This window comes from Balaenoptera ricei, chromosome X (genome assembly GCF_028023285.1).
Source record: "Balaenoptera ricei isolate mBalRic1 chromosome X, mBalRic1.hap2, whole genome shotgun sequence".
Classification (NCBI taxonomy): Eukaryota; Metazoa; Chordata; class Mammalia; order Artiodactyla; family Balaenopteridae; genus Balaenoptera; species Balaenoptera ricei.
The window spans coordinates 101,041,148-101,063,404 of NC_082660.1; the positions used below are offsets into that span (position 1 = coordinate 101,041,148).

At 43.3% G+C, this 22,257-nt stretch overlaps 1 protein-coding gene and 1 pseudogene across 1 annotated transcript in view; one reads left to right on the plus strand and one right to left on the minus strand.

Annotated features, from left to right (window-relative positions):
- TRPC5 (transient receptor potential cation channel subfamily C member 5) overlaps positions 1-22,257 on the minus strand; it is a 335,394-nt gene that overhangs the window by 295,812 nt on the left and 17,325 nt on the right. Inside the window, exon 2 of the mRNA XM_059910345.1 lies at positions 20,366-20,764. Within this exon, the coding sequence (XP_059766328.1) occupies positions 20,366-20,743 (378 nt within the window). The 5' untranslated portion in view covers positions 20,744-20,764. The remainder of the gene's footprint in view (positions 1-20,365; positions 20,765-22,257) is intronic.
- Positions 6,002-16,565, plus strand: LOC132357873 (ubiquitin-like FUBI-ribosomal protein eS30 fusion protein; annotated as a pseudogene).

Sequence of the window (22,257 nt, forward strand, 5' to 3'; positions counted from 1 at the left end):
CCCAGACTATGGTAAAAAGAGAACCATTATAATCAGAATTCCCTGGATCATCTCAGCTGATTTCAAGGTCAAAGTGTATATAATTTAGATTGGAAGACTAAAATGGACAAACTTATTTGCGGGCAATGTCACAGAATGCACCTGATGTTTTAAAAAAGTCAATATTTACATGTAAACATAAATAATGTATGTAACAATGGCCAGCATTAGCCTGATTAGCAGTGGTGAATATAATACAAATGGCTACTGGTTATTGAGCACTTTCCATATGCTAGGCACCATGCTGGAGTATCTCATTTAGTCCTCACCGTGGCTCTGTGCTATAATAATAATTATCCTCACTTTACACCTGAGGAAACTCAGCCATAGAGAAGCTTAGTGCCTTGTCCAAGGTCACATGGCTAGGAAGTAGGGTGACCAGAACTTGAACCCAGGCAGTTTGGCTCCAAAGCCTGTCCTGTTAACCACTATACTACTTCACCCCCAACCAACAAAAGACCAACCATTTGATTTATTACATCAACAAACAAATCTACAATCCCAACATTGAATATTCAGACATATTAAATCGCAGGTTATATTGGATATTAATTAACCTCATCAGGTAATGTTCTACCTTAAACCCAGATAAACATTATATAGTATTGCTCAAGGTTTGGGAGCCCACAAAACCATTCTTGATTTCTCATCAGATGGGGGCTCTTAATTTTTCAAAAGACAGCAGCTAAATCTATGAAAAAATAATACATAGCTAACTCCATAGGTTGTGAGAGTTTATAATTTCAGAGTTCTAGTTGTAGGAAACCTGGAAAGCCATCTTTCTCAAATCTAGATTGTCACAAAGAATTAAATGAACCATTCCATACATTTTCTTTTGCAAAATACTGGTTATAATGAATGGTGAGGCCATCAACTCCAAAAGTAAGGTGAGTGTTTGGATGGTTATTAGAAATAACGGAAGAGGTAAAAGAAACCCAGGTAGGAAGGAGATACGTTACGGGTAGCTTTTAGGGAGCCAACCCTCTCTGAAGGATTCCTTTGTACTGTTAAGATATGCCATTTCCCAGGAAATTGTGAAAATGATGCAATGAGTTGAAAAACAATAAATCAGAGGATATAGGTTATTACGGAGATGGGAAAAATGTCAGAAGTAAAGGTCTGGTCGTTGTGTCTCTAGGGCTGCACAGAGGAATGGAGCCCCACTGTGCCGATGTGAGTGTAGTTAGCTTTGCAGGTAGCCCTCTGGTGGAGCTTGAAACATATAGCTGTTTAGGAAAGCCACTGTTCTTGATTCATTTTTTTATAGGTCATCATGTAATTTTTAAATTAAATTTCTCTTGTAGATTGCTTTACTGGAAAGAGGACGCTGCCAAGCTGACTTAGAGTTTTCCATGTCATTGCTTATCACCTGACTAGTGGGAGTTTTTTTTTTTTTTTTTTTTTTTTTTTTTTTTTTATAAATTTATTTATTTATTAATTTATTTAATTTTTGGCTGCGTTGGGTCTTTGTTGCTGCATGTGGGCTTTCTCTAGTTGCGGCGAGCGGGGGCTACTCTTCGTTGCGGTGCGCGGTATTCTCATTGCGGTGGCTTCTCTCGTTGCGGAGCACGGGCTCTAGGCACGTGGGCTCAGTAGTTGCAGCACGCAGGCTCAGTAGTTGTGGCTCGCGGGCTCTAGAGCCCAGGCTCAGTAGTTGTGGCGCACGGGCTTAGTTGCTCCGCGGCATGTGGGATCTTCCCGGACCAGGGCTCGAACCCGTGTCCCCTGCATTGGCAGGCGGGCTCTTAACCACTGCGCCACCAGGGAAGTCCCGACTAGTGGGAGTTTGATAGAGATTTCTGGAAAGCGCTGAGAACCCAGGTGCAGAAACCTTGGTGATCCAACCAGGGCACAGGACCATGTGAGGGTTAGGGTAACCCGATTGACATCAGATATATCGCAGGATTCAATACAAATAAAGGTCTATTATTTTATATTTTTTCCAGTGGGTAACGATCTTGATAGGAGCACATTTGCCAGCAACACAAAATCAGAATGAACAAAAAGAGGGTCTTTCATGCAAAAAGAGGAGTCGGGAACCTCTCTTTTGTTTTAAGTAGTTCATAGCCATAGAATTGAAAAGTATGTTCATTGCCATAAATTGAAAATTGGTAGGTATTACCAGGAGACCCGGTTTAGGCCTAGAAGAGCTTGAGTGATACAAATTAAGCTCAATTGGTTCTCAGAGTGTAAAGGATTATAAAAGGGTAATTTTCACCATTATTCTCAAAAGCTGTGTGGGATAAACTCAAATAAAGAAAATGACCTAAAGTCAGCTAGTGGTAGGTAAGAGACCTTTTAGAAAGGTATAAAGAAAACCAGACCAGAAATCTAGAAGCAGAATTCATGTTAAATAATGTCAAGAGTATTCCCTTTGCCAATCATGATTTTCATCTCATGCTCCGTACACATGCCAAATGATGTTTTGTTTTAAAGTTGCTCAGTTTATATGCAGGTATCGGACTGAAGCGTTATATGATTGCAGGACGAGCTTGAGAGAGGAGACCGTGTCACATTCACGAAGCAATTATTGAGCCCCACCTTCCTGCTTCTCTCAGCTATCCACACCCGAGGCAAGCCAGGCAACTGGCACCAACTTCCAGAAGTAGAATACTACCGCTCAACAGCTATTTATTTACTTATTTATTTTATTCTTTAAACACAATTAAAAATTGTTAGACTTTTTTTCTCATTAGTTATCTATTTTATACATATTAGTTAGTGTATATATGTCAATCCCAATCTCCCAATTCATCCCACCTCCCCCTTTCCCCCCTTGGTGTCCATATGTTTGTTCTCTACATCTGTGTCTCTATTTCTGCCTGGCAAACCGGTTCATCTGTACCATTTTTCTAGGTTCCACATATATGTGTTAGTATACGATATTTGTTTTTTTCTTTCTGACTTACTTCACTCTGTATGACAGTCTCTAGGTCCATCCACATCTCTACAAATGACCCAATTTCGTTCCTTTTTATGGCTGAGTAATATTCCATTGTATATATTGTACCACATCTTCTTTACCCATTCATCAGTTGATGGGCATTTAGGTTGCTTCCATGACCTGGCTATTGTAAATAGTGTTGCAATGAACAATGGGGTGTATGTGTCTTTTTGAGTTATGGTCTTCTCTGGGTATATGACCAGTAGTGGGATTGTCAACAGCTATTTAAAATGTGGGCATAGTCCCTGAGGAGGGAGGAAGTTAATTTTTCTTTACATGACTATCCTTGATCTTTTCAGCAAAGGAAATATTATAAGGTCATCAACTATCTTCCATTTTCCAAGTCTCCAAATAGAGGTAAAGCATCTATCTGCAGGGTTGAATTTTGCATATCTGGCCTTGCTGGTTGCCAAAAACATCTCTAGACATTGCCAAACGGTCCTCCTGGGGTGCAAAATTGCCCACAGTTTAGAACCATTAAAGTAGAATGTAAAGCAGAGGCTTGGTTACATGGCAGCAAGGCAAGGGCTCAGGCATAGCTACCAAACATACAAGGTTCAGAGGACACCAGCAGCTTGGCTGACTGGATACTGAAGTGCTGAGCTGCTGGCCTCCAGTTCTGAGAGTCTCTGTGACTAGGAACAGGATTAGCCCCAGAGCCTGTACTAGAAGAGTCACCCATGGGAATGAAGGGTCTTCATCTGGGGGTGGTGGTACTGAAGGGCTACAGTGGCAGGAAACTGGGCACGTCATTATGGAGATGACCTTTCCATGGCATGGTGCTATGATTCTATTATCTTCAGCACCACTGAAAAGGGGTCAAGGCACATGCATCTCATGGAAGTAACATAGTTAGCTGCCTTGGTTATCGTCAGAATGGAAACTCCATGAGTTATGGATGTTTTGGGAAAACGTGAGACAAACCGACAATGAACACTCATGGCAGGAAACTTGTTTTATTGGTTGGTACTGCTGGAGGCACCTTGGGGGAATTTTGTATTTAGGTTCTTTCTTCTTGAACTCTCTGTACCTGGAATTTCTGAGTGGCTTCTCTCAGAAACACCCATGCAACAAGGAGCCCCTTGCTCTGCAGCAGGGCTTGGCTAGAGCTGGGAAGCCTTTGAGAAAAGAAGCTTGAGCCTGGGCAATGCCAAGAAGCTTAAGCTGAGCTAGCACAGACGTCTCAGTAGGACTCTTTCTTCTTTAGCAGAAAAGCAGGCACCATGACAGCACACATCATAATGAGAAGTTGATTTTTTCGATGGCCAGGATTAAATTCCTGGCTCATAGTAATAAATGGGGGCATATTTAAAAAAGAATACGTAACTTTTGATTGACAGGAAAAGTAGCTTAAATCATTTTGTGATTGAAACTGTGAGTATCATGTGGACATCAACTGCAAGCAAGAGTTTTTCCAAACACAGTCTTTGACAAAGTTTACTAATATCCATGTACTGTAGTGCATTTACTCATATATTTTCCCTCTATTACATTCCGAGAGGAAAAACTTAAGAAAAATGTCCCCCCCCCCATAATTTCTCCCTCTTTCACACATTACTTTTAATTGTATTGCTTTGCACTGGCAGCTGTGTTGTCAATCGTGCCTTCTCAAGCAAATTGCCTTTTGTTCTTGTCAGAACAGACCAAGTGTTAAAGGAAAGGAGCAGGAGCTTGGTTGCCTCTGGCTGGAGACGGGAGAAGGGAGAGCTACTCTGGGTTTCTAATCCTACTGCTACTGCCTCTTGCCTCTTTTTCTCCCAGTACGCTTGCATGCTAAGAGTGTGGGCTGCTATCTTCTCTTGAGAACAATAAGCTATGTGCTGCTCACTGCTGAATTAGGAAAACATCAGCTGTCTTGTCCTTATTTCCCTGAAGTCAAACATGCCCCAAATCTGAAACTTGGAAAGGCAAAGATACTTTCAAGGTAAAAATGACCTTTCACCCACTTGCAAAACACTTCCCTCTCTTTGAAAGACACATGTAACCAGACACCTTAGTGCTGCAAGGAAGTCTTTTCCTCTGTAGCACCTTTTCAGGAATGCAGGCCAGGGCTAATGGAAAGGAGGCCTTGGAAGGGACAGAGTTCCAAACTAAATTCACTACTGCTTAATTTTCTCCTTCATATGCAGTCAATAGGGGTTAAGAATCTCAAAGAGTGACGAAAAGTTGCAAGAGTGGTAGTGATCGAGGCTCCCAGAGGCTTGGTTATTCTACCCCCGATTTCTAGTTGGGGAGGAAACAGCACCCAGCTCTTAGAGGGCTCCATAGACACAGGGGATTGTTTGTCTCTTGTCAGAAAAGAGCAGCAAAGTTGATCAGGTATGCAAGGAGGAGGCTTAGCTTCCAGCAAACTCTCCTTCATCTGTGGTCTCACGGTGCTGTTCGTTCATGAACTCGAGACTCTCTGGAGGCCCCAGACACATTTGAGAATTTGGGGCAACTGACACTTGCACAGAATTGTGTTGGGACTTCTTTCATACCTTGCCAAGTTTCTGTTCCATCAAATTAGCATGGGGGTGTTGAACTCTTTCAGAGGCTAGAGATTACTATACCTTGGATTGGTTTCAGTGACAGAAGAATGACTAGATTGCCACTATGTTTCAATTAATCCTGATGATTCTATGATTAAGTGGAGCACAGCCAAACAGATACCCACCAGAACTCCAGAGGTTTTATTCTAGAAATGCATCAATGGCATCACTCCCTGTGGAGTTATTAGTGAACTCCCCTGTGGTTTCTATATATACTGGGGCTCTGTATTCTTGCCTCTCTACTAAACCAATTATGTGTCAGGCACAGTACCTATTTAATGGGGGTTTATAAAGTAGTTTTAAAACAATTTCAAAACAGTTTTCATTTCTCTCCACTGCTGAAATCATGGTTTTGAAATTGGGTGGCCACATTTCCTTCTTCCCCATCAAACGCTCCTCAGCACCTTTGGGCTGCTCTCTCTAGTATGGAATTCTTTATTGAGAATGCTTTCCTAGGTAGTGACGTGGCACACAGCAGGCTAAGGGGATGTACTCCTTCCTATTTCTTGACTCCGTCTTTGCGGCAGCAGCAGTGGTGGCTGCAGTGGATTCAGTAGCCAACATACAGTTCTTTGTTCGTGTCCAGGAGCTACACACCCTATAGCCGACTAGCCAGGAGACAGTTACTCAGATCAAGGCTCTTGGAGGCTCACTGAAGGGCATCACCCTGGAAAATCAAATGGTGCTCCTGGCAGGCATGCCTATGGAAGCTACCCTTGGCCAGCGTGGGGTGGAGACCTTGACCACCCTGGAAGTAGCTAGCCACGTGCTTGGAGGTAAAGTCCATTGTACCCTGGCCTGTGCTGGGAAAGTGAGAAGCAAGACTCTCAAAGTGGCCAAAAAGTATGAAAAGGAGGGGTGGTGAGAGGAGGAGGAGACGCTGATGGGCTGGGTCAAGTGGCAGATGTAGTACAACTGTCGCTTCATCAATGTTGCACCCACTTTTGGCAAGAAGAAGGGTGTGCCAATGCTAACTCTTAAATCCTTTGTGATACCGTTTTTTTTTCTAACAAAGCCACTTGGTGCGGTTAAAAAAATACTTTCCTATCTTACAGTTCATTCCCTCTAGGTACAAGGTGGGTCCTTGCTCCTCTGACCAACTTACGGATGCTCAAGGGTCTTTCAGGAAATATTTCAATCTGGTTCTAAAGAAGCAGCTCAGGATTGAGAGTGCTAGCTCAGTGTTCTCGTTAGACCATAGTCTTCGGTCTGGTTGCTAGATTGAATTCTCCAATCCTGAAGACCAAGGGGCATGGAAATGATACTACCACCTGAACTGTTTAGTTGAATCTATTAATTCAGGCTTCCTCTTAGGTAATTTAAATGAAAAAGTAGTGGGAATAACCAAAGAACGATCTCCAGTTAAAGACAGCTTAGCTCATTCGAGTAGCTCCCCCCAAATAAGACCTATGGCATTTTCTCCCAAGTAAGCTCCAGGATCCAGAGAACACTTTCCATTCTAATCAGACAAGCTATTACCCAGAAAAGCTTAGCAATGACAGCAGAATAAGCAAGCCTACCTTGTTGGGCTTCCTGGTTTACAAGTGGGAACCAGCTAATTTAGAAATCAGCAGTCTCTTATTAAAATGATGGAGACTTTAACACTGGAAGAAAGAAATCAGGTTCCCAATAGGGAAGGTAGAAAACTAATGACAGCAAGGCCAAGTCAGGGCTCACCACTGTGTACCCCCTCAGTAGTCCAAGGGAAGGCTATCTGGCTAGCAAAAGCTGTGAATTATGACCACATAATAACAGCCAGGGACTGTTGGTTACAAACTAAATAGGTTTGGTTTTTAGACACAAATGTGTCTACACATTGGCAAACTCTAGCTAAAACAGCCATATAGACATTCTTTCCTTTGAACGCAGATACTTAAGCACTAAACTGGAAACTTAAAGATAAAAGAATGATGAAGCATGAATACTCTTTCACCCAAGCCCTCTTACATCAGAGAGAGACACTAAGACATTTAAAGCATCACTTAAAACAACCCTGTATTTTTATGCAGAAAAGTTAAAAGATTTAGAATACAAGTGAACTTTGCTCTTTGCTCCAGACTTGCTGTAAAACTCAGGGTATCATTGTTTTTTTTAATACATCAGGGTGAACCTTTTTAAAGAATGAACAAAGTGCTAATGACCTTAATATACAAAGGGTTTAGACAAACAGTAAGAAAAAGATGAAGATTCTAGTAGAAGAATGGGTTAAAAAATTAAAAGTAGATACAGTGGAGAAAAGACAGCCTCTTCAATAAGTGGTGCTGGGAAAACTGGACAGCTACATGTAAAAGAATGAAATTAGAACACTCCCTAACACCATACACAAAAATAAACTCAAAATGGATTAAAGACCTAAATGTAAGACCGGACACTATAAAACTCTTAGAGGAAAACATAGGCAGAACGCTCTATGACAGAAATCACAGCAAGATCCTTTTTGACCCACCTCCTAGAGAAATGGAAATAAAAACAGAAATAAACAAATGGGATCTAATAAAACTTCAAAGCTTTTGCACAGCAAAGGAAAACATAAACAAGACCAAAAGACAACCCTCAGAATGGGAGAAAATATTTGCAAATGAAGCAACTGACAAAGGATTAATCTCCAAAATTTACAAGCAGCTCATGCACCTAAATATCAAAAAAACAAATAACCCAATCCAAAAATGGGCAGAAGACTTAAATAGACCTTTCTCCAAAGAAGATATACAGATTGCCAACAAACACATGAAAGGATGCTCAACATCACTAATCATTAGAGAAATGCAAATCCAAACTGCAGTGAGGTATCACCTCACACCAGTCAGAATGGCCATCATCAAAAAATCTCCAAACAATAAATGCTGGAGAGGGTGTGGAGAAAAGGGAACCCTCTTGCACTGTTGGTGGGAATGTAAATTGATACAGCCACTATGGAGAAAAATATGGAGGTTTCCTTAAAAAACTAAAAATAGAACTACCATACGATCCAGCAATCCCACTTCTGGGCATATACCCTGAGAAAACCATAATTCAAAAAGATGCATGCACCCCAATGTTCATTGCAGCACTATTTACAATAGCCAGGATATGGAAGCAACCTAAATGTCCATCAACAGTGGAATGGATAAAGAAGATGTGGTACATATGTACAATGGAATATTACTCAGCCATAAAAAGGAACGAAATTGTGCCATTTGCAGAGATGTGGATGGACCTAGAGGCTGTCATACATAGCGAAGTAAGCCAGAAAGAGGAAAACAAATATCGTATAATATTGTTTATATGTGGAATCTAGAAAAATGATACAGATGAACTTATTTGCAAAGCAGAAGTAGAGACACAGACGTAGAGAACAAATGTATGGATACCAAGGGGGGAAGTGAGCGGTGGGATGAATTGGGAGATTGGGATTGACATATATACACCACTATGTATACAATAGATAACTAATGAGAACCTACTGTATAGCACAGGGAACTCTACTCAATGCTCTGTGGTGACCTAAATAGGAAGGATATCCAAAAAAGAGGGGATACATGTATACGTATAGCTGACTCACTTTGCTATAAACCAGAAACTAACAGAACATTGTAAAGCAACTATACTCCAATAAAAATTAATTAAAAAATTAACAGTTGATTCACAGAAAAATAAAACAAATTACTTATCATATGAAAAGATGTGAAATACCACTTATAATAAAAGAAATTCAAATGTAAAACAATAATGGGATAGATTTTTTACCTCTCAGATTGACAAAGGTGTTTTAAAATTGATTTTTTTTTGCAGTCTGTGATTGCAAGGATGTGAGAAACAGGCACTTTCACATACTGTTGGTAGGAGAGCAGTTTGGCAATATATATCAAAATTAAAGGGGGCTTCCCTGGTGGCGCAGTGGTTGAGAATCTGCCTGCCAATGCAGGGGACACGGGTTCGAGCCCTGGTCTGGGAAGATCCCACATGCCACAGAGCGGCTGGGCCCGTGAGCCACAATTACTGAGCCTGCACATCTGGAGCCTGTGCTCCGCAACAAGAGAGGCCGCAATAGTGAGGGGCCCGTGCACCGCGATGAAGAGTGGTCCCCGCTTGCTGCAACTAGAGAAAGCCCTCGCATAGACATGAAGACCCAAGACAGCCATAAATAAATAAATAAATAAATAAAATTAAAAAAATAAATAAATAATGCACATACTCTGTGATTCCATAATCTTATTACTAGGAATTTACAGATAATAATCACGCAAGTGTTCAAAGACATGTATACAAGGATATTAATCACAGCATTGTTTAGAAGAACAAAAACCAAGACCTAAATATCCTTGAAACAATTTAAATGTTCATTAATAGAGGACGGGTTAAATAAATAAGGCACATTTATATGATATAATACAGTATTGTCATTAAAAAGAATACAATAAAGATAAATATCCTCACAGGGAACGATGTCCACAGTGTATTGCTAAGGAAAATAAAACAAGTTGCAGAACATTTGTGAAGAGATGTCTGTGTGTGTGTGTTTGTGTATATTTGTTTCTGCTTGAACATGCATAGAAAATACCTAGGAGGACATACCTATATCATTAATAGTGATGACTTGTGAGAGTGGAAATGGGATGTTTTTCTTCACATGCTTTTATACTCTTTTAATTCTTATAGTATTACTTTTATAGAAAAAACTCCAAAATAAACAAATGGATGTGGAGAAGGGTGGTGGTGACCTTGGACCATGATACTTGAATAATTTCACACCTCAGTTTAAGAGTTAAGAAATAAGGGAGGGGAGAAAGTAAATATGACAAATATTCATTTTGGTTGGGTAGACAAAGCCCAAACTGTCTTAAACACCAGGTGTCTCAGTGGGGATAGAGGCCTTCCCTCTGCAGGCCCACTAGAAGGTGGGGAGGCAACTATCTGCCTATTTGATGACAACAATATGGATTGGAGGATTTCTAGAGGTCATTTTTAGCCCCAAAGTTCTATCCGCTATTCTGATACAGATAATGGAGCTGATGATGCCAGAAACATCAAATCACTCCAGGTTGCCCTTGAAGAGCAGAGGGGTATTTGGAAATTACACTGTCCAGCTTCAGAGGTATTTGTTATGGGTCATCACCCCCCTTTTCTTGGGGAGGAGGCAAAGGTGGTAGACTCACGAGAGATTTGTCATGGGGCCGGCTTCTTTTCCTTCTCTGATTTGGATTTCTTTGGAAGGTTCTTTCAATGCCTTTTTAATATCTGGCTCGCAGCCCTCCTTTACTAATGGACAGGCAATAGCAATCCACTTGATAGCAAGGTGAACCAGGAAAATTTCCCTCATTCAAGCCCCTGGTAGTCATGTGCTGATTACCTTCCCTCTACCGAGGACTTCAGAGGGCTGACATACTTCTTAGAATAGAGACTAGCTGCTGGATTGGGGTCACTTAATCCTGCCAGAGGTAACACAGTGTGCACTTATCGGTAGGTCCCTGAATCTGGGATGGCCCTCACTAAGGTGGCTTTCCTTCTGACTCCAGAGACTTTCTGCAGATACAAAAAAACACCTCCTTCATCCTGTCTTGTCTGGTGGCTTCACTATCCTTCCAAGCCCAGGCTCGATTATCAGTGACAATTCAGCATGGTTTGAGGGGTCATTAACCAACCCTCTTTCCTCAAACTATCAACCCTGTGCCTGTATTTTGAACTCTATTCTATAGGAAATAAGGAGCAACTGTGGTCGTGTGAGTGACGTGATCAGATACCTATGCACCCACATATACAGCACTTTCTTATCTCTCACAGCATTACACTTCGACTCATTGTATGTTTGCCTCCTCACTTCAATTAAGTTATTCAAAGGGACTTGGTATCCAACTGGGTGTGGGTGGCTGAAGGAGAGAGTGAAGATGAAGACATCTGCAAGATTTCAAATCTAGATAATTGAAAGGATAAATGGAAGGGTAAAGGTGCCATCACCTGAGAAAGGATACACCGGATGAGGAAGAGGATTTGGAGGGCAAAATGAGGCTGGCACGAGGATTAACAACACAGACTCTGCTGCCAGACTGCCTAGGTTTGAATCCCAGTTTGTCCACTTACTAGCTGTATGAGCTTGGGAAAGTCATTTAACCTCTTTGTGCCTTGATGTCCCCATTTGTAAGAATGGATAATAGTATTGGGTTGGCCAAAAATTTCGTTCAAGTTTGTCCATAAGATGGTACAGAAAAACCCGAAAGAACTGTTTGGCCAATGTAATATCCTGCGTCACAGGATGGTTGTGAATATTGAATAAATTAATATAGGTTTATGTACTTAGAGTGGTGCCTGGCACATAGTAAGTGCTAACTTAGTGTTTGTTAGTGTTTGACACAGGGAATTTCAATGGTTGAGGTACATTTAAAATGTATTCTGAAATTTTGAAAATAAATTATGGACCTTCTGATAGATAGTGGGCTAGAAAAGGAAAAGTCACAGAGCTCTGGACAGCATCGATATTGAAGCAAGAGAAAAGATAAGGATTTTGTAAAAGAGACTAAGAGGCAGAGAGGGAGGAGGAACCAGGTAGGCTTGATACCCTGGAAACCAAGAGAGTTGTCAACCAACGAGATTAAAATGGGACACAGGCATTGTACCTGTGAGTACGGGGAGGGGTTGGAAGAGAGGAGGGAGAGAGTGCCATTTGGGGAAGAAGATAGATAAAAGGAGAGAGAGTCAAAGATCAATATGGTCAGCTCCTCACAAATATTTTTTGAGGGTCAGACCTGTCCAAAAGGCCCCTGGGTGATCAGTGGGTCCAACTTCTTTCTTTCATCCCACATCAGTCCTCTCTGCCCCAACTGCCAATCAGAGGACCAGTAGCAAACACCTGGGATAGTGGAGGGCGTTCACCAAGGTCCCACCTAAGGAGCTGCTCAGCCAGTGGCCATATGCTCATTCTCCTTTACTACAGCTGGGATCAGAGGATAAAGAGGGAGGGCAGATGAGCACAGGAGCCCAAGAACTACTGTTTCTGATAAGACTCAGGGCCCACCTGACCCAGTGTCCTGACTCTGAGTGAGGTATCTGGGGCCTTCCTCCATGAGGTTAACCTCATGAGGGTAACAAGAGTCCCAGGCATTGCTTTCACCACCAGCCCTTCACTCCAGCACCTACCGTGAACAGGCCACCATCATTCCCACTACCCACGTCATTGCTCATTCACTTCCATCTGACAAATGTCCCGTCCCCTTCTTTCTTCCTTTCCAGCTCAAAGTTTATTTCTTTTCTCAAATGTTCCTCCCCTGAAAGCTCTTTGTCTATTTGTAACCAGAGTGGCCTTCTATATTGTCCACATCACACGTTTTGGATAATGTGACACATATTTCCTTGCACCTTTCTATTTCTGTCCCACGTTTGTTGTTGGCATATGGAAAGGAATCAGTACAAGGCAACATTCGGTGCTCTGGGATAGGACAGCTGGAAGGAGAGCTGGGAGGAGAGTGCTGAGTTTTGCACTGAGATTTCACACTTGAACGGAGTTTGCAACAAGAACCATAAGTTGAAAAAAACCAATATGATGAGGAGCCTGGGGTGAAAAGGAGACAGAAGATGGCTGTCCTCTAGATAACTGCGCATGTGAGGTGAAGGAGGAGGGGGGCTGTTATACACAGCTGAGATCCACCTACCCAGAGGAGAGGAGAACAGGAAACTCCCTAATTGGACATGTGTATGTGGGTCAGGGCCATATACAGCCATGAGTGTGAGGCTACAGAAAGGAAGCCCTGTGCTGGTGGGAACCCTGAAGGGGGAGGGGGGGGTCAGTCATGGCTAAAAAACCTCATGTGTTTTTATTTAGTGACTTGCTTTTGAGATTATTTCATAGTCTCTTCCTTGTGAAGTATTATGCAGCTAGCTCCCTTGGTCTACTTGGGATCAAGTTTAAATAATTATATTTTTCTTTCTGAAAGGTAAGCATCACTAGCTTAGGTCTTTTGTGTCCCTTGGAACACAGGAGGCCAGGCCCACTGAGAGGGGTGGACTGGCTAGACAGCCTGTGTGTGTCTTTTCTACCCATGAGACTATAAATGTCTTGAGCGCACTCACTGTATCTTTCATTTTTATCATGAGGCATATGATTAGTACTCACACACACTTAGAAAATTGAAAAGAACTAAACAGAATGAATCATTCGCTGGAACTTTGTTATGAATGAGTTGTTTTAGATAGACACTACTTGTAGCTGCTTTGTTGATTTTCTGCTTTGTTGTAAGCGTTACTGCTTCTGATGACTCCTCAGAGGCAGTGTGGGGTGGTAGAAATAGTGGCTCAGGAGACAGGAAGGATTTGTGCCAGTTGGAGCTCAGCTGAGCGACCCTGGACATGTCATTTCAGACCAAATGATCTCTAAACCCTATGATTCTGCTCTGTGAGTGAAGTAGGCCGTGTCTACAAAAAGTCAGCCCAGATACAGGAGAGGAGAGAATTCACTTTATCAGTTTGGCCAATATGATGCCGTGCGGTCATTCTGACATTTTCTTCCAATGAAGTGGCTGATTTATTTTCTTGACTTGATTGACACAACGCATGTTTTTGGCCTAGAACTTTGACTTTGGAACAAAACTCATAGAATCAAAGCTGTGACTCATTATTATAGCGATAAATACCTATTGTTATATTGGGCAATTCAGGTAACAAAGACTTAATAATATTTTGTATTAATTCTAATGATATGAGTATCATAATTGAATTCTATGTGCCACAAATTATGCCAAAAGTTAAAAAATAATTCTCATTTACACCTCACAACCACTTATGATGTAGGTAATATTAACCCCATTATACAGATAAGGAAACTGATGCTCAGTCAGGGCAAACAACTTTCCTAAGGTCAGGCAGTCTGAACTCTTAGCCACTATGTGCTAGTGGGTGCTTAATACATATTTAAAAATGAATAAATGAGATTAGCCAGCAGGAGTTATCAGCATGGCTTCAGCTAGTAGGAAGAGGAACAGTACTGCCTCCCATGTATTGAGTATTCACTATGTCAGGCACCGTTCTAAGTAATATACATGGATTATTTCATTTAATTTTCACTAGAACTCTATGAGGTAGGCTCCATTATTGTTGACATTTACAGATGAAGAAACTGAGGTTTGGAGAGCTTAAGTGACTTGTGCAAGGAAGCACATCTACTAAAACTGCTAAGACTCCAAAGTCTCTGCTCTTTCTGCTACTCCAGGCTGCCTGTAAATAGAGTGACTTTTGCAGTTCTGTTCTTTACTTTCTGCTCTCCTGTTGAGTACTTGAGATTTATAGGCTAGACACTGTCGGCCCCTTTTTTTGCACCAGTCACCTTTTCCTAGGCCCTCAGTGTCCCCTCTACACTGTGCAATCTCTCCCTGGGACCAAGGATCAGATAGGAGAAGGGGTAAGCGGAGGGCTTTGTTGCTGATTTTCTACGATCTCAACACAAACACTTATCGGTGTTGTTGAGACTTAATCTCGCTAGCTCATCTGTGAGACCAATTTTAATTTGGAGCCATCTGCCACAGACAAATGAGTAATTATGGCAGAGCCCAGAGGGGTGGGCCATGGGGAGAAGGTTGGCTTAGCCTCTTGCCACCTGCCTGCGTTGACGCAAGTGACCAAGAAAGAAAATTCCTTGGGTGGGCTGTTGATGCAGAGGCCAGCAGCTCTACCTCCCTGTTGCTCAAATCCTTAGACTCCAGTGAACAAGGAGGGATGAATGGGAGGTCATGGCAGCAGAAGAGGCTCTCCCTCTCACCGTACTGGCGGTACCTTGTGGTGGGCACCACTTGCCAGCTGGTCTCTCCACACAATATGACAGGCTAAGTCAAACTGATGGAGTGAAGCTGAAAATAATAGTCATTGAACTCTGTCTAGCATTAACTTTTGTTTCAGAAGACTTTAATATAGCTTTGTCTTATTTCTTCCTCACAACAGCCCTCTATATTAGGTAGGGGTGGGTATTGTGAGCTTCATTTTATAGATGAGGAAATTGAGTTGTAGGGTGATTCTATAACTAGACGCTTGTAAAAGACCTTATGACTTGCCCAAGGTCACCCTGTTAGCTACAAGCTGGCTAGCACCTCAAACTCCAAATTAGAGTCTGTCATTCTGTCTTCTAGACCAGTGGTTTTCCAGTTATGCTTGCTCCTCAGGGCCAAGGAGTTATGGGTGTGTGTGTTTGTGTGTGTGTGTGTGTGTGTGTGTGTGTGAAGTGGGGCTTTTGGCCCTGACCTGCACTTAAACTAGGGCAGCTCTGCTTGGGTCTGTTTGTTTTACGTCTCTGTAGGATTTCATTTAATGAAAGACTCCGCTACTGAAAATGTTTGAAAACTACTTGTCTAGGCTAGTATTTCGAGAGTGTAGTGGGTTGAACTGTATCCCCTCAAAAGATATGTTCAAGTCTTAACACCTGGTACCTGTGAATGTGCCCTTATATGGAAAAAGGGTCTTTGCAGATGTAATCAAGTTAAAATGAGGTAGTCCTGGATTAGGGTGGGCCCTAAATCAAACGGCTGGTGTCTTTATAAGAGATAGGAGAGGGAGATTTGGACACAAGCACACAGACGAAAGGCACAGAGGAGAACCCCATATAATGACGGAGGTAGAGAATGAAGTGATGCAGCTACAAGCCAAGGCATGGAACAGATTCTTAGAGCCTCCAGAAGGAACCAGGCCTGTCAACACCTGCATTACTGACTTCTGGCCTCTTGAACTGTGAGAGAATACATTTCTTTTAAGCCACCCAGTTTGCCGTACTTTGCTATGGCAGCCCTAGGAAATGAATACAGAGAGTCACATAGACCTCTGACCTAGAAACGGGTTGGGGGTGGGCTTATTAACATGCTGATTCCAGGCCCAAACCCCAAGATTCTAATTCTGTAGGTATGCAATGGGGCTCAGGAATCTGCATTTTGACAAGTTCTCCATATGCACAAAGCTTCATCTTTGAGCTGGTTTTGACCATAGACAGACACAAGACTCCGCTCTGGATTGGAGCTGGATTTGCGCCCCCTGCTGACGATGCTGCTCTAGTGGTTCCAAGAGTCAGTGGGCCAAAGGCGGTAGGTTTCATGGACAAGAAATAGGCTGGTATTAAACCTTCTGTAGTCCAACATTTTTTGAGAGACTACAGAGAATAATGAGAACTATTTAAGAGTGTTTTCCCCAAGGAATCACAAATCCCACAGGTGGCCAAAATCTAACCCTAACGAAACAGGCTGTAGTGGTTAGGGAGTGGTTGCTTCCAAGAAGGTTGGTTTTCTGGAGTAGCAAGGAGACCACAGAATAACACACATGCGCACACACGCACAGAGTCTTCTACTTGTTGTCTGGTGCAGGAAATTCTATCTGATAGAGCATCACCCTTTTTACTTTAAGATTTGGTACCTATTAAAAATGCAGGTGTCCATGTGAGTGATGATACTTGAAGCCAGGGTCAGCCATGTACGCCCGGCCTCCAGTCTTTATCTGAGAGCAGTTTTGATAGGCTAGAAGAGGAAGAAGAGCATGATGGGTTGGGGTAAGGGTGCAGCAGAGGGGGTCTTGCTGCCAACCTGAAGCCAAACTCCTTGCTCAATAAAGCCAAAGAGGGGACTAGTTTATCCACCCAAGACTGATGGAGGTCAGCTGTGCCCGATCCTTTGGAGAGCTGGGGGAGGGCCCCCATGAAAAGGGACAGGTGTTTGGATTCTATGTGTGCGAAGAGTGCCTTCCTGAGAGTAGCCTGCCCAGCTGGACCCAAGGTCCTTCAGGAGTCCTGTGTTTGCTCACATCCCTGACTGCTCCCAGGTAAACAAATCTTGTTTCTATCTCCCAGAGAGGCAGGGCTCCAGCACTGTGGCAGCCTGTTGTTATAGTTACTGATATATGACTTACCACAGCAATTGTCAGAGCAATGGAAGAAAATGCAATTTAGTAGCGGCCGGTGGTGGGGTTTAGGAGAGAGAGGAGAAAGGGAGGAGAAGGCTGCTGAAGAGACTGGGGGATGGAGCTGATAGCTCTGTGGGTTTGTATATACAGTACGATGTACGGTGGACAAAGGAGGTCTTATATTGGCAGTGAGTCTGAAAGGCCCTTGGTGAAAAACAGCCTGTCCCCAATAGCTTCACCCAGGTTTCATATGCCTGACATTCTACCAGTGGTGCTTCATTCCTGTGAGTTAAGCACTGCTTCTATCCAGGGGAGGTCATGCCTTAGATTGCACTTTCGAGTGACTTTACCTGGCGCCTTTCTTCCTCGGGGCTTGCCAGAGCAATGGGGAAAGATGGGAGAAAGGGTTGGCCATCAAATAAGGACTTGGCCTACTTTCAAAACTCAGATAGGGCTGCCATTGCTAGTCCCCTCTTTGGAAATTTCCTCTGTGCTCTCCCCTCTTTCAAAACAGTTATGAAGCTAAATGGGATTGAATATGAAAGTCCAGGATGTCTTGTTCAAGCAGCTAGCTATGTGCTTTTCTAGGAGATACACTTGACTCCTTCTTGTTCATCAGCAAGAATTTATCTATCACCCATTATATACTAGGCACTGGGTCAGGTGCTGATGGGGGATGCATGGAAACAGTTGGGCATTAGAGTACGCTTCACATTTAAGAAACAATCTAGTTACAGAGACTAGACATTTATACAAGGAAGGCTGGCCAGTAGTACGTATTAGTGTGTGATTGGTGTCAAGTGAAGGGTAGAGCCAATGGCTACATAATCTCAGAGGTGGACAAGATCATGGAGCAGAGTAGCTGGGTAAGCCTTAGTTCAGATTAGCACATTAAATCACTCAGACACTTAGCAGGGCTCTAGGGAAAAGGGGCCCAGAACAAATCAGCTGTGATGGGGATGGGGACGTGGACTGGGTAGGGACCATGCTTACACCTCTCTGCTTAGCTGTATATCCAAATCCTATAGGCCTGTCCTTTCCAGAGAGGTCATCCATCCTCCACTCATCTATCCTGTCTCAGAACTCCTGCGCTGGGAGTTCTCAGACTTAACTCAGACTGCCAGGAGGGCAGGATAGCCTAGTGGTTAAGCAGGTGGGGTTAGGAGCTAGACTGCCTGGGTTTGAATTCTGGCTCTGACATTTATTGTGACCTTGAATAACTGACTTAACCATCCATTGGCTCAATTTGTCTCATCAGTATCATGAGGACAGTAATAGTAGTGCCTGCCTAACAGAGTAGCTGAGAGGATTAAATCGTGTAAAATGCTTAGCACAGTGCAGATGCATACTATTCATTCATAAAATAAATATTTACTGAGTGCCTTTGATATTGCGGGCACTTTCCCAGTGCTGGGATACAGCAGTGAAGAAGAGAGATAAGGCCTCTTCTCTCTTGGCACTGTGTTAAATGTTGATTCAGGCCCTTTACCCAAGGAACTTTTAATCTAGTACCTTGCTTTCTGCTCTGTCAATTCCAATTCCTAGTCTGCGAGTTATCAGTTAGCTTATTTTCATTCCTTTTTGTTTAACTAGGCAAGTATTAAAGCTATGAATTCCCTTTAAACCCAGCTTTGGTCATGTCCCATAAGATTTGATGTTGAGTGTTTTCATTATCAGTATTTTTTAAGCACTTTGCAATTTTGGTTTTGGATTGTACTATTTCTACTTTTTAATGTATTGTGGTATTCCACGTTGGATGACTGTATTTTCTTTGTTCCTACTACCTGTGCCTACTATGCTCCAAAGGAAGAGAGACAGTGGGGACCTGTCTAACTTGAGGGGTTTAGAAGGGACTAAGGGGGAGACAGGACTAGAAAAGACCATTAATGAAGGGTATTGAGTGCTAGGCTTCATGGGCTGGTTTCTCTTCTAATGAAGAGACATTGGAGTCACTGAAGGGATGGACAGAAATGACAGGATTGTTATGCAATTTGGGAAAGAATAAGCCAGTATCATTGTTCAGGATGGCTTGAGAGAAAGAAAGAGGCTAGAGGCAGGGAGTCTAGAGAGAAGTTTTCACGTTAGTCTAGGACAGGGATTCTCAAACCCGAGTGGGCATCCCAGACCCCTGGAGGGCTTGCTAAGACACAGCTTGCCGGGCCCCACCCCCAGAGTGTCTGATTCAGCCAGTCTGTGGTGGGGCTGGAGACTTTTGCCTTTTCTAACAAGTTCCCCTGGTGATGCTAATGCTGCTGGACTAAGAACCACACTTTGAGAATCACTCATGTAGGAGAGAGATGATGAGAAGCACAGGAGGAGTGGTGGGAGCTGGGCTAGAGAGGAAAGAAAGTATGTATCAATATAAGATATTGGGAAGGAAGAACTCACAGGGCTTGGGGATGGAGCCTGGAGACAAGGGAGAGGAAGGACTCAAAGATGACTCCAGAGTGTTAAACGCAGGTGCCTCAGAGGGTAGGAGAATCACAGAGGCAAACCCCTGAATATCTAGGGGTGGAATGCATTCACATGCATGGAACTGGAGAGGTGTGTAAGCCCCTGTATCCATTTGCATCTGTGCCGTGGCACTCAAGTTGAAAGGCCTCCTGTCCTTCTTCAGGAGAGAGCGGGTGAGAAGGGGAAAGCTCAGGTCTGTGTTTGGTTTCTCCTTGTCCCCCCTTTCAGTGAGGAAGGAAATGAAGATATGGAGCAGGGGGTAGGGAGGGTAGAAGGAGCCTGACTGTTCTGGAAACAGAGAAGACGCTTTTAGGTCAAGTGTTGAAGGTATAGGGGCAAGTACCAATAAGGAAAAAGCAAATGAGTAAAAACTCAGTGTGGGCCATGCGGGGTAGCTCTAAGACCCCACCTGAGATCACTGATGCTATTCCTGAAAGCAGAGGGCTGCCATGATAGAGCTTCTCAACTGCAGCCCGCCTATAACCCTCCTTAGTTTCAAGGCTTCTGACCCTGCGGTGCTCTGTTGTCCCTGGCTACCTCCCCAGCTGTAGGGGCTTCTTACCTGCTTCTCTCCACTGGGCCGCCTGTAGCTGAGCAGAAGCTCCACAGCGCCCACCACTTCCTTGCGGATGGCGTAGAGCAGTGCGTCACCGACGTACACGCTGTGGTTCAGCAGTAGCTCCATGATCTCCAGATTCTCGTTCTCAATGGCGATGAGCAGGGCGCTGCGGCCCAGTGGGTCCATGCAGTTGATGTTGACATTGTAGTAGATCTCGGCCTCCTGGAGGGCCTGCTTCACGGTGGCGTAGTCCCCCTTCTCCACGGCACTGAGGAAGGCCTTCTCCTCTGCAGAGAGCTCCGTCTCAGCCCTCACAATTTGCAGGGGGATTCGGTCTCTGTAGGGTGAGTAGTTGACCCTTTTGTAGTACAGCTGGGCCATGGTTCATAGCAATTTAGAAACCTGAATGAGGAGAGAGAAGGAGACCAAAGATATTCTTAGATACCTGTAGGTCTCAAGTGGCCAGTTATGAAGGCAGCCTTGCTAATGACTTGGAAAATCCTCACCTGTTTTAAAGCCACCATCCTTCTCCTCTTGCAAAGGAGCATAGCAGAAAAAGCCCTGGTTTCTGGGTCAGAAAGACATGGGTTCAAATCCTGGCTTTACCAGGTCTGCGACCTTAGGTAAGTTACTCAAGCTCACGGTGCTTCAGTTTATTATTATTAAGCTTATTGATATTAATAACATTAATTGTGCCAGGCTCCACGCTAAACATTAATTCCCACCTCATAAGGCTACTGTGGGAGTTAAATGAGACAATGGCTGATTAAAGCAACTGGCCCAGAGGAAACCTCCTGAGACATGGCACAAGTTAGTTTCTTCCTTCCCTTCTGCTGTCTGAAAATACTCGTGATAACACTTCTGACTGGTGATGCAAAGTTGGACCTCATCTTTGGCCAATTTCCTTTGGACCCTGGGCCTGTGGGCCTGTGCTAGTTTGTAGGATTACATTTGCAGCTGCCCCAGATGCAGATCCTGGATTGAAACCCTGCTGTAGTGCTAACTGAAACATTCTTCTTATTGCTGCTCACTGGGGAAGGGGTATTGACTCCAACAGATTAAGCCACTACCCCCTCTGCCCACTCATGATTTTTCTCCTCCATGATTCCAAACCAAGCAGCTGACAGATATGAGAATCTGTCTGATTCAATTCTGAGAAATGAACGGCCTGTTTTACATGTACCACATCTAAAGCCAGATTTTAACAGAAGTGATTTCAAAGCAAAAACCTATTATTGAGTTCCTACAATATGTTTAACTTTCTCTGGGAGACCAAGAATAAAAGACAGACTTTGCCATTAATTGCATAGAATGAATCACAGTATAGAGCTCTTGTAGTTTGCAGATTAAATTCATGCACATTCCTCATTGACTCCTTGTACTAACCCTATAAGATGGGAATGATTATCCTCCCCATGGGAGAAGATGAGGCTCAGACCCATTAGGTGATTGACTCCCCTTTCCCTACCATCCCTGGGACCTCCAGAACCCTCTGGAGGCTGAGTCTGGATGAACCCATTTAAGTGTCTTTCATTACCGAACTGTTTTGCCAGCAAAAAGAAACGGAAATGTGATAAAGGGCCTCTTGTCTCATCTCCTGGATGTAAGAGAAGATGAAGACACGCAGCTTCCACAAACATTTGCCTTACTCTTCCAGGTAATTATATCTCTGCTTTGGCAGAGTGAGAGGCATATATTATACCAAGTGGCATTTGCAATTCATGTACTTGTGATCTTCTGGGAAGTTGGTATTTGAAGGTTAGTGTTGCCTCTTGCCCTGAACAGGCCCAAATGACAAATTTCTCTCTACATCCAACTCTCAGGAGAGAAGAGTGCTGCTTGGCTGTCTTGAGAAGCACTGATATTTTCTTGTGCTACTTTGAAGTAACTCAGCA